Source organism: Mustela erminea, chromosome 7, assembly GCF_009829155.1.
Source record: "Mustela erminea isolate mMusErm1 chromosome 7, mMusErm1.Pri, whole genome shotgun sequence".
Lineage (NCBI taxonomy): Eukaryota > Metazoa > Chordata > Mammalia > Carnivora > Mustelidae > Mustela > Mustela erminea.
The window spans coordinates 74,931,058-74,943,927 of NC_045620.1; the positions used below are offsets into that span (position 1 = coordinate 74,931,058).

The 12,870-nt window shown below is 38.6% G+C and overlaps 1 protein-coding gene across 5 annotated transcripts in view; it reads left to right on the plus strand.

Moving 5' to 3' along the window:
• Positions 1-12,870, plus strand: part of EML6 (EMAP like 6) — a 277,855-nt gene that overhangs the window by 159,773 nt on the left and 105,212 nt on the right. For all 5 annotated transcript variants that reach the window (XM_032352130.1, XM_032352133.1, XM_032352134.1 and 2 more), the window contains exons 9-11: positions 1,053-1,190; positions 2,841-3,097; positions 11,562-11,774. In XM_032352130.1, the coding sequence (XP_032208021.1) occupies positions 1,053-1,190; positions 2,841-3,097; positions 11,562-11,774 (608 nt within the window). The remainder of the gene's footprint in view (positions 1-1,052; positions 1,191-2,840; positions 3,098-11,561; positions 11,775-12,870) is intronic.

Here is a 12,870-nt window from a genome sequence, read left to right on the forward strand (position 1 = left end):
AAGACTACCATGAGCTTTAGGCTGTTGCATGCAGGCTGCCTCCGGGATCAGTGAGCTCTTCGCCGTGCAGCTCTTCATTTTAAGGAGCTTGCCTCCATGCGTCCTGATGGCAGGGCCCACTTAGAGAAACTGCATCACGTCTGACTTATTGGTACCTCTAGATGCTCGGTCCCGCTGGAAGATCCTGTTATTTGTGTGTTTAAAGAAGACAGTCTTAGGACCATGAACAGATAGAGGTCAGCTACCCCAACTACAACTAGCATAAACCTTTATTTGTATCTTCAAAGGTTTAGTTCATGTTCACTCAGTCTGAGGTGCCTGGATCTGATGTTCTAGGAGGTGCTATACCTGTTGCCCGACCTCCATTTCTCCCCAGCAGCAGTGTCCATCAGCCAGGGGTACTGTGAAGCATCTGCCCCGAGTAAGGATGGTGGACCTGTCTGCAGTGGGGTGCCCAGGGGGGCTTGTGAGGAATGACAGTGGATGACTGGAGACAACCAACTATGGGAGCATCCCGGGCAGGGGCAGGGTGTCTTCTGATCCTCTCCATCTCAGACAGGTTCTCTTTCCAGGGAGGCCAACAAAAGTAAGTAAGGCGTGTTTCGATCTAAAGCTGCTTAAATAACACAGTTACTAGAAAGGTACTCATATATTTTTTTAAACAAACTAACAATAATAACATCCAATAGTACTTCTTTTTCCCTAAGTGTTATTATCAACCATTGGTATAAATAAAGAACGATTTTTAATTTCCAAAAGAACAGCAAGATTTTGTGTGAAGGAGTGTTTAAAATGTCCTTATTCTATTAATCTCAAAATCTCTGGAAATGTTACCTCATTTTAGAATTCTTGCTGGGTATTTCATATGGTGCCACTGACCCAGCGACAAACTCAACACCTTCCCAGATTGCCAGACCTGCAGCGAGGAAGGACTGGTGTGAAGTTGGTACGTCCTCTGCTGTCATCACCACCAGAGTGGTGAACAGGCCTTGCAACCCAGGCCTGCCACCGTGAGAAGTGGGTTTTGTTTTCAACTTTTTTCTTGTGCGTAGGCTGTGGAGCCTGGCCGACCACGCCTTGATCGCCCGCTGTAACATGGAGGAAGCAGTTCGCAGTGTGGCCTTCAGCCCCGATGGATCTCAGCTGGCCCTGGGCATGAAGGATGGCTCTTTCATTGTGCTCCGAGTCAGGCACGTATCAATACGGAAAATGATGTCAGAAATGTTCCCTTGTTGAAACTAGTTCTCCTGTCCAGGGTGTATGCCAGGACTTTGGGAAAAAGGCATTTAAATAAATCTTTCAAATAGGAAAACTCTAGATTCACAGTCCCCTAACTGTATTTCCCAAGTTCAAACACTGAAAATCCACCGCTCTTGGGTAACTCATTTGGCAGGATGTCGTGACTCAGTGAACTGATTTGTGACTGTTTATTGCCTATTAATCTCTTAATAGGAATAATTATCATGTGATTTGCAACAAAAATATTAATTTTTGTTTAATACGGGTGCTGCTCTAACTCCTACTGGGGATGTTACATAATATATTGTACGTGAACCTTTCTAAAATCTGATGAATAATAAGCTCCCAAGCTCATCTGGTCCCAAGGGGCTATGGGCTTTTAGGAAGCCCAGAAATGAGAAAGCAGTCTCCAGCCCTGCCAGATTTTTAGAGGTGAGCTTGAGTAAAAGATTTCTTTCATCTATAATGAAAAATTAAATGGAATATTTCATATTTATTAACATCCTGTATTTACTGGACAAAAATGATGACTCACACTTGTAAATTCTCGAAACACACTCGGTTTTCTGGCTTACACAATTTGTGATTATAGAAAGAAAATGCAGCTGTAAATTAGATACTGCATGTTTTGCACATAGAAGATTCTGTATAGCTTTGAGAAATGATCTTGGCACGGTTTATTACACTAAATTCTCATTTACCAGCCACACACAACTTATTACTGAGTTGGTGGGCAACATTTTCTTTCTCTGCTAAGTGGTGTGTGAAAAGATGGCTAATTACCAGATCTTTTCTTTTTTGAATTTCTTTTGATGGATTTCCCAAGCCAAAAAAACCTTAAAAACCCCCAAACCCTGTTTGATGACACCCGTTTGATGATATTATATTAAATTATATCATGTAGTATATACACAGTGTATAGTATATGTATAATAAATGATAGTGCTATTAATAAGTAATAGCAGGTGAGGGGAATTATCATGTGGAAGCTAATATTTGCCATTATTTGTGCACTGATTTCGTTGGGAGTAGAAGATGTTGGTACTGGCACAGGGGACCTGCTAGTCAGAATTCTGTCGTATGGTGACAACTTTCAAATGAGAGCAGCAGTTCTTACCAGAATCTGATCAGAAGGGATACAAAATCTGGGTGATCTGATAAATGAATTGTTGAGCTTTCATGGTGAAAATTAAATAATTATATAAGAATTTAGTATTTAAAAAAGTAACCTTGACATAGTTTACTTTTCTCTGGGATGTGTTTTTAAAATAATTTTACAAACCCCAATTTAAGGCAAAAATTTTAGGGGAAAATAATACCTAATTAACCATGAAAGAAAATGGGCATTTCATTAAATATTTTTGTTGTTTTATTTTGGAAGCCCCAGATATTTCAAATATTGGTCAATTTTGCCTAAAAGGGGCAGAAACTAAAGAGTATTTTATATCTTTCTTCAAAAGTTAAGTCTTGAATTCTTATAAGTGTTCTCTCCCTTTTGAAACCATTTTTTCTCTGACATACAAATTTTGAGACATGGCTTGGTTTTCCTATTTCTTGATTTGCTGCTTATCACTTTTTATTGCTGCTTTTTATTCTTATAGAGATATGACAGAAGTGGTTCATATCAAAGATCGAAAAGAAGTCATTCATGAAATGAAATTTTCTCCAGATGGCTCTTACCTCGCGGTGGGATCCAATGATGGCCCAGTGGACGTGTATGCCGTGGCCCAGCGATACAAGAAGATTGGAGAATGCAGCAAGTCCCTTAGTTTCATCACACACATTGACTGGTCTTTGGATAGCAAATACTTGCAGACTAATGACGGCGCAGGAGAACGCCTGTTCTACAAGATGCCATGTAAGTCTTGCAGGCACTGGATGTTTGTGCAAATCGAAACTCTGAACCACATACAGTAAATACAGAAGAACGTCATCATGGTCTTAGAGCAAGGAATGTTCTCAGAAACACGACCACCCCCCCCCAAATCTCAAACTCTCAAAGAAAAGATTGATAAATTGGAACATATTAACATAAAAAATCACTGCACAATGAAAGAGATCATGAAAAGACAAGGCACAGACTGGACAGAAGTATTTGTAGTGGTTATGATGGACAAAGGATGTAGAGCTAGAAGTTATAAAGAATGCCTAAAGATAACTGGAAGGAAAGATATCTTAGAAAAATGCCCCCAAATGCTAAACATTTGAGGATTGCTGTCCTCATTTGCTATAATGGTTTTAGTCCAAAATTTGTGCTCTTCACAATTGGAAGCCTTTATGATATCATTTGGTGAAACATGCTGATTGGGATTTAGAAAGTACAATTTTTATTTGTCACCTCCACTATCTCTCTTAGAAGAGTTTCATGAGACTTCTATTACATTTAGTGACATGTAGTTTGTAATACTAAAATGGCAGGAATAAAAGACAAATTTCTGTATTGTAATCTTTGACTAATTTTTAAAAATTTTTAATTTTTTTTATAAACATATAGTTTTATCCCCAGGGGTACAGGTCTGTGAATCGCCAGGTTTACACACTTCACAGCACTCACCAAAGCACATACCCTCCTCAATGTCCATAACCCCACCCCCCTTCTCACAACCCCCCTCCTCCCAGCAACCCTCAGTTTGTTTTGTGAGATTAAGAGTCACTTACGGTTTGTCTCCCTCCCAATCCCATCTTGTTTCATTTATTCTTCTCCTACCCCCTTAACCCCCCAAGTTGCATCTCCACTTCCTCATATCAGGGAGATCATATGATAGTTGTCTTTCTCCACTTGACTTATTTCGCTAAGCATGATACCCTCTAGTTCCATCCACGTCATCGCAAATGGCAAGATTTCATTTCTTTTGATGGCTGCATAGTATTCCATTGTGTATATATATACCACATCTTCTTGATCTATTCATCTGTTGATGGACATCTAGGTTCTTTCCATAGTTTGGCTATTGTAGATATTGCTGCTATAAACATTCGGGTGCATGTGCCCCCTTGGATCACTATGCTTGTATCTTTAGGATAAATACCCAGTAGTGCTATTGCTCGGTCATAGGGTAGTTCTCTTTTCAACATTTTGAAGAACCTCCATGTTGTTTTCCAGAGTGGTTGCACCAGCTTGCATTCCCACCAACAGTGTAGGAGGGTTCCCCTTTCTCTGCCAGCATCTGTCATTTCCTGACTTGTTAATTTTAGCCATTCTGACTGGTGTGAGGTGATATCTCATTGTGGTTTTGATTTGTATTTCCCTGATGCCGAGTGATATGGAGCCCTTTTTCATGTGTCTGTTGGCCATGTGGATGTCTTCTTTGCAGAAATGTCTATTCATGTCTTCTGTCCATTTCTTGATTGGATTATTTGTTCTTTGGGTGTTGAGTTTGCTAAGTTCTTTATAGATTTTGGACACTAGCCCTTTATCTGATATGTCGTTTGCAAATATCTTCTCCCATTCTGTCAGTTGTCTTTTGGTTTTGTTAACTGTTTCCTTTGCTGTGCAAAAGCTTTTGATTTTTATAAAATCCCAATAGTTCATTTTTGCCCTTGCTTCCCTTGCCTTTGGCGATGTGCCTAGGAAGAAGTTGCTGTGGCTGAGGTGGAAGAGGTTCTTCTCAAGGATTTTGATGGATTCCTTTCTCACACTGAGGTCCTTCATCTATTTTGAGTCTATTTTTGTGTGTAGTGTAAGGAAATGGTCCAATTTCATTTTTCTGCATGTGGCTGTCCAATTTTCCCAACGCCATTTATTGAAGAAGCTGTCTTTTTTCCATTGGACATTCTTTCCTGCTTTGTCAAAGATGAGTTGACCATAGAGTTGAGGGTCTATTTCTGGGCTTTCTATTCTATTTCTATTTCCATTGATCTATGTGTCTGTTTTTGTGCCAGTACCATGCTGTTTTGATGATGACAGCTTTGTAAGAGAGCTTAAAGTCCAGAATTGTGATGCCACCAACTTTGGCTTTCTTTTTCAATATTCTTTTGGCTATTCGAGGTTTTTTCTGGTTCCATATAAATTTTAGGATTATTTGTTCTATTTCTTTGAAAAAGATGGATGGTACTTTGATAGGAATTGCATTAAATGTGTAGATTGCTTTTGGTAGCATAGACATTTTCACAATATTTATTCTTCCAATTCAGGAGCATGGAACATTTTTCCATTTCTTTGTGTCTTCCTCAATTTCTTTCATGAGTACTTTATAGTTTTCTGAATATAGATTCTTTGCCTCTTTGGTTAGGTTTATTCCTAGGTATCTTATGGTTTTGGGTGCAATTGAAAATGGGATTGACTCTTTAATTTCTCTTTCTTCTCACTTGTTGTTGGTGTAGAGAAATGCAACTGATTTCTGTGCATTGATTTTATATCCTGACACTTTACTGAATTCCTATACAAGTTCTAGCAGTTTTGGAGTGGAGTCTTTTGGGTTTTCCACATATAGTATCATATCATCTGCGAAGAGTGATAGTTTGATTTCTTCTTTGCTGATTTGGATGCCTTTAATTTCCTTTTGTTGTCTGATTGCTGTGGCTAGGACTTCTAGTACTATGTTGAATAGCAGTGGTGATAATGGACATCCCTTCCCTGTTCCTGACCTTAGCAGAAAAGCTTTCAGTTTTTCTCCATTGAGAATGATATTTGCGGTGGGTTTTTCATAGATGGCTTTGATAATATTGAGGTATGTGTCTTCTATCCCTACACTTTGAAGGGTTTTGATCAGGAAGGGAGTCTGTACTTTGTCAAATGCTTTTTCAGCATCTATTGAGAGTATCATATGGTTCTTGTTCTTTCTTTTATTAATGTGTTGTATCACATTGACTGATTTGCGGATGTTGAACCAACCTTGCAGCCCTGGAATAAATCCCACTTGGTGGTGGTGAATGATCCTTTTAATGTACTGTTGAATCCTATTGGCTAGTATTTTGGTGAGAATTTTCGCATCTGTGTTCATCAAAGATATTGGTCTGTAGTTCTCTTTTTGATGGGATCTTTGTCTGGTTTTGGAATCAAGGTGATGCTGGCCTCATAAAATGAGTTTGGAAGTTTTCCTTCCATTTCAATTTTTTGCAACAGTTTCAGGAGAATAGGAATTAGTTCTTCTTTAAATGTTTGGTAGAATTTCCCCGGGAAGCCGTCTGGCCCTGGGCTTTTGTTTGTTTGGAGGTTTTTGATGACTGTTTCAATCTCCTTACTGGTTATGAGTCTGTTCAGGCTTTCTATTTCTTCCCAGTTCAGTTGTGGTAGTTTATATGTCTCTAGGAATGCATCCATTTCTTCCAGATTGTTAAATTTGTTGGCGTAGAGTTGCTCATAGTATGTTCTTACAATTATTTGTATTTCTTTGGTGTTAGTTGTGATCTCTCCTCTTTCATTCATGATTTTATTTATTTGGGTCTTTTTTTCTTTTCTTTTTAATAAGTCTGGCCAGGGGTATATCAATATTATTAATTCTTTCAAAGAACTAGCTCCTAGTTTCGTTGATTTGTTCTCTTGTTTTTTTGGTTTCTATTTCATTGTTTTCTGCTCTGATCTTTATGATTTCTCTTCTCCTGCTGGGTTTGGGATTTCTTTCTTTGTCTTTCTCCAGCTCCTTTAGGTGTAAGGTTTGGTTGTGTACCTGAGACCTTTCTTGTTTCTTGAGAAAGGCTTGTATTGCTATATATTTTCCTCTCAGGACTGCCTTTGTTGTGTCCCACAGATTTTGAACCATTGTGTTTTCATTATCATTTGTTTCCATGAATTTTCTCAATTTTTCTTTAATTTCCTGGTTGACCCATTCATTCTTTAGAAAGATGCTCTTTAGTCTCCACGTATTTGCGTTCTTTCCAAATTTCCTCTTTTGATTGAGTTCTAGCTTCAGAGCATTGTGGTCTGAAAATATGCAGGGAATTATCCCAATCTTTTGATACCGGCTGAGACCTGATTTAGGACCGAGGATGTGATCTATTCTGGAGAATGTTCCATGTGCACTAGAGAAGAATGCATATTCTGTTGCTTTGGGATGAAATGTTCTCAATATATCTGTGAAGTCAATCTGGTCCAGTGTGTCATTTAAGGCCTTTATTTCCTTGTTGATCTTTTGCTTGGATGATCTGTCCATTTCAGTGAGGGGAGTGTTAAATTCCCCTACTATTATTGTATTATTCTTGATGTGTTTCTTTGATTTTATTATTAATTGGTTTATATAGTTGGCTGCTCCCACGTTGGGGGCATAGATATTTAAAATTGTTAGATCTTCTTGTTGGACAGATCCTTTGAGTATGATATAGTATCCTTCCTCATCTCTTATTATATAGTCTTTGGCTTAAAATCTAATTGATCTGATATAAGGATTGCCACTCCTGCTTTCTTCTGATGTCCATTAGCATGGTAAATTCTTTTCCACCCCCTCACTTTAAATCTGGAGGTGTCTTCGGGTTTAAGATGAGTTTCTTGTAGGCAACATATAGATGGGTTTTTTTGTTTATGAATTCTGATACCCTGTGTCTTTTGATTGGGGCATTTAGCCCATTAACATTCAGGGTAACTATTGAGAGATATGAATTTAGTGCCATTGTATTGCCTGTAAGGTGACTGTTACTGTATATTGTCTCTGTTTCTTTGTGGTCAACTACTTTTAGGCTCTTTCTTTGCTTAGAGGACCCCTTTCAATATTTCCTATAGAGCTGGTTTGGTGTTTGCAAATTCTTTCAGTTTTTGTTTGTCCTGGAAGCTTTTTATCTCTCCTATTTTCAATGATAGCCTAGCTGGATATAGTATTCTTGGCTGCATGTTTTTCTCTTTTAGTGCTCTGAATATATCATGCCAGCTCTTTCTGGCCTGCCAGGTCTCTGTGGATAAGTCTGCTGCCAATCTAATATTTTTATCATTGTATGTTACAGACTTCTTTTCCCGGGCTGCTTTCAGGATTTTCTCTTTGTCACTAAGACTTGTAAATTTTACTATTAGGTGACGGGATGTGGACCTATTCTTATTGATTTTGAGGGGCATTCTCTGCACCTCCTGGATTTTGATGCTTGTTCCCTTTGCCATATTGGTGAAATTCTCTGCAATAATTCTCTCAAATATACCTTCTGCTTCCCTCTCTCTTTCTTCTTCTTCTGGAATCCCAATTATTCTAATGTTGTTTCGTCTTATGGTGTCACTTATCTCTCGAATTCTCCCCTTGTGGTCCAGTAGCTGTTTGTCCCTCTTTTGCTCAGCTTCTTTATTCTGTGTCATTTGGTCTTCTATATCACTAATTCTTTCTTCTGCCTCCTTTATCCTAGCAGTGAGAGCCTCCATTTTTTATTGCACCTCATTAATAGCTTTTTTGATTTCAACTTGGTTAGATTTTCGTTCTTTTATTTCTCCAGAAAGGGCTTTTATATCTCCCGAGAGGGTTTCTCTAATATCTTCTATGCCTTTTTCGAGCCCAGCTAGAACCTTGAGAATCGTCATTCTGAACTCTAGATCTGACATATTACCAGTGTCTGTATTGATTAGGTCCCTAGCCTTCGGTACTGCCTCTTGTTCTTTTTTTTGTGGTGAATTTTTCTGCCTTGTCATTTTGTCCAGATAAGAGTATGTGAAGGAGCAAGTAAAATACTCAAAGGGTGGCAACAACCCCAGGAAAATATGCTTTAACCAAATCCGAAGAGATCCCAAATCGTGAGGGGGGAGAAAGGGGATAAAAAGAGGTTCAGAAAGAAAAAAAAAAGAAAGAAAGAAAGAAAGAAAGAAAGAAAGAAAGAAAAGAAGCAATTAAAGAAAGAAAATGAATAAAGAACAAGTATAAAAAAGAAAAAATATATATATTAGTAAACTAGTTAAAAAACATTAAAAAAGAGGGTGCCTGGGTGGCTCAGTGGGTTAAGCCACTGCCTTCGGCTCAGGTCATGATCTCAGGGTTCTTAGATCGAGTCCCACATCAGGCTCTCTGCTCAGCACGGAGCCTGCTTCCTCCTCTCTCTCTCTGCCTCTCTTCCTACTTGTGATCTCTCTCTCTGTCAAATAAATAATTTTAAAAAAAACATTAAAAAAGAAAAGGGTAAAAGTTAAAAAAAATTTAGCAGAAGAAGAGAAAAAAAATTGAAAAAGAAAAATAAATAAATTAACTACAAGACTAAAGAATCATGGGGAGAAAGCCATGAGTTCCGTGCTTTGCTTTCTCCTCTGGGATTCCGCTGCTCTCCTTGGTATTGAAACTGCACTCCTTGGTAGGTGAACTTGGTCCTGGCTGGATTTCTTGTTGATCTTCTGGGGGAGGGGCCTGTTGTAGTTATTCTCAAGTGTCTTTGCTTCAGGCAGAATTGCACCGCCCTTACCAGGGGCCGGGCTGAGTAATCCGCTCGGGTTTGCTTTCGGGAGTTTCTGTTCCCTGAGCGCTTTCCGTAGAGTTCCGGAGGTCGGGAATGAAAATGGCGGCCTCCTGGTCTCTGGCCCAGAGGAGCTGAGAGCCCGGGGCCCCACTCCGCCTTGGCCTTCAGAGAACAGCGCCCAATTACTCCCATCTCCGTGGCCTCTGGCCGCCCTCCGAGCTCACCAGCATGTGAACGGTTCAAGGTAACCCCGAGCTGGGAGCTCACTCCTCGGCTCTGTCTCTGTAGCCGGCTTCCCCGATCTAATACTTGTAAGCTCTGAGACACTCAGACACCCCCGATCCTTCTGTGACCCTGCAGGACCTGAGGCCACGCTGACCTCGCTTGGGCTTCACCCTGGTTTAGCCTCTGGAGCGATGTCCCTCAGCAGAACAGACTTTTAAAAGTCCTGATTTTGTGCTCTGTTGCTCCGCCGCTTGCCGGGAGCCGGCCCCTCCCCCCAGGGTCTATCTTCCCGTCGCCCTGGATTCACTTCTCCGCCAGTCCTACCTTTCAGAAAATGGTTGATTTTCTGTTTCTAGAATTGCGTTCTTCTTCTCTTCCATCTGCTGTTGGATTTGTAGGTGTTTGCAATCTTTAGATAAGCTATCTAGCTGATGTCCTGCTAGCTGAAGTAGTCTCAGCCTGCTACTTCTCCGCCATCTTGACTCCTCTAATTTTTTTAACATAAGAAAATTTTATTATGGATCTTGTCATCAAATAATATTTTATCTTAAAAACTTTCTTGAAAAACTAATTTTCACTGGAAAATAGTATATACCATCTAATGTAACTATAGCTTTTTAAAGAGCCTCTGCCCAATTAATTCATCAGCACATCATCACTAGGTAGATATTTCTGTGTCTACTTTCTTTGCTTGAAATTATTTCATATATATTTTCCATATGTGAAAAATTATGGAATATATGTTTATCATTTGCAATAGCAAAGTAACATCCTGCTTTGCTTTCTTGTCCTCCTGTTAATGAGCATTTGGGCTTGCTTATTTTCAGTCTCTTTCCTGGTACAGATGGTGCATCTCCAGATATCTTTATATAGGGGGGTTTCCTCTTCTGAGTTACTTCCTTGGACTATATTTTCCAGAGTGGGGATGTTGGGTCAAAGACTGTGTTCTGTCAACTTTCTGATTTATGGTCATCTTCATGAATTTTTATGAGACACTGTCACAGGCCAGAATTTCTGTGTGCCAATTTGACATGTTCTTTATTTGAAAACCTTTGTTTGTTTATTTTTGAAGAAGAAACTGTGAGGTAGTATGCTATACTGTCTTGATTTTGAATTTTACAATTGTATATGGCGGGACATTTCCCCAAGCATTTCTTTATCTTTATGTTTCTGCCTTTGTGTGGCCCTGGGTGACCTCCCTCACCAGCTTCTGGTACAAATGGGGAAACATGCCATACATTTGAGAACATACCAGGCAGAACTGCCAAGACTCTTCTCCCTAACCACTTATGTTTACTCCAACAAAATTTGGTGGATTTTCATTGTCTAATGCTTTTAAATTTATATAATATCCATTAGATGTTTACACAAACTTTGCCTGAATTTTGAAAAATTACTTCTATGGTTCTTTGAATTATGAAAAGTAGAAGTTGAGAATAAAATTTTTAAAAAACCTGGCAAACTGTTAGTGACTCGATACGATAATATATGACTTAATACAAGTCATTTCATCAATAATACAAAGCACAGTATTTGTATAGTGGTTTCAGGTATTACATTGATTAAAATGATCATTTTCTTGCTTATCTCCATATCTCAGTTTTGATCTTGGACTCTCTTTATACCGTGCTGGAAGAAAAAAAAAATCGCAAATTTGGTAAAGAGAGTACAATCTTTAGGTTCCTTGGTTTACAGAATTTTTTTTGAAATTATATAAACCTCTATAAGAAAAATGAATAAAGCAAATTAGAATATGCTTTTTATTTAAATGTAACATAATGTTACCATATATTGATAATTTTCAGCTGGGAAGCCTTTAACAAATAAAGAAGAAATCAAAGGAATTCCCTGGGCCTCCTGGACTTGTGTAAAAGGCCCTGAAGTGAGTGGGATTTGGCCGAAGTACACTGATGTCACTGACATCAATTCAGTGGATGCAAATTACAATAGCTCAGTGCTGGTTTCTGGCGATGATTTTGGACTAGTTAAATTGTTTAAATTTCCTTGTCTCAAGAAAGGTAAGATCAAAAGTGAGATTTTATTGAGTAACTATTCTAGAATGTATACACGGTGTAATTAAGACTGATTTTCTTGGGGTCTATTCTTGCAGATTATTCATTTCATCTTTTTATTCATTTTTACTCTTTTATACTTTTAGGTAAGATGCGTTGTTGGTGTCATTTACTTTTGATGTTCTAAAACACAGGATTTTACTAATTCAAGGCAGATTTTGTTCACAGTTGTTACTAGCAAGTTTATGATTCATAAGATTCATGTTTCATATTTTAAATAAGTTATAGTTTATATTTTTGTAAATTAACACTCATAATTTATTTATTACATTCAAGTATTGTAGTTGAAATTCCTTTATACTTTACAGCTAATTGTGCTTCCATGGGGAAAGTCAAGCAAGAACCTTTTAGACGTCTTTAAGATAAAATCTGAAAGTGATTGTTCTGGTGATGACACAGTTGTCAGACCCTTTGTGTAGCACTAATCTTGGGAACGCAATTGACATAACTGGCAAATTTTTTGAGAGTGAAGATAGGTTCAAAAAACTCTCCTCTTGCATTTTGTTCTTTTGTTTTATTGTTGTTAAAATCTTGTCACTTCAATTTTTGTGGCACCTTCGCTTTGTAGAATGTGCCTGAATTAGCCACGTAATGACCCTGTCTTCTTCTTCCTTAAAAAGTTGAGGCAAAGCCCACACACAGGTTTTTCTAAGACTCCCCACCAGCCTGAAAACGTGGTCTTCAGAAAGTAATCAGTGGGGGCATGCTGTGGCCTGAGAACTTGCTCACTTGAGCGATTTTTATATTAAGAAAGGAAAGGGAGTGAAAAATGTAATTGGAAAGTCATTTTCAGCTAACTGGCAGCTCTGAAGCAGCAATAGTTATGGTTGAGAATTGAACATAAAACGCATAGCAAAGCTGCCATCATTTCCACTTGACAAAATGGCCCTCTTTCAAATGCTTGAGGCACAAAATTACCTCAACATGCCTAATTCACTCTCCCCTCCCTGACGGTCTTTTCAGTAATAGGGTGTATCCAGTTAGACTGAGCAATGTTCTTGCAGAACGTGAGTTAGGCAACCAGAAGGATTGTGGGAGCTGA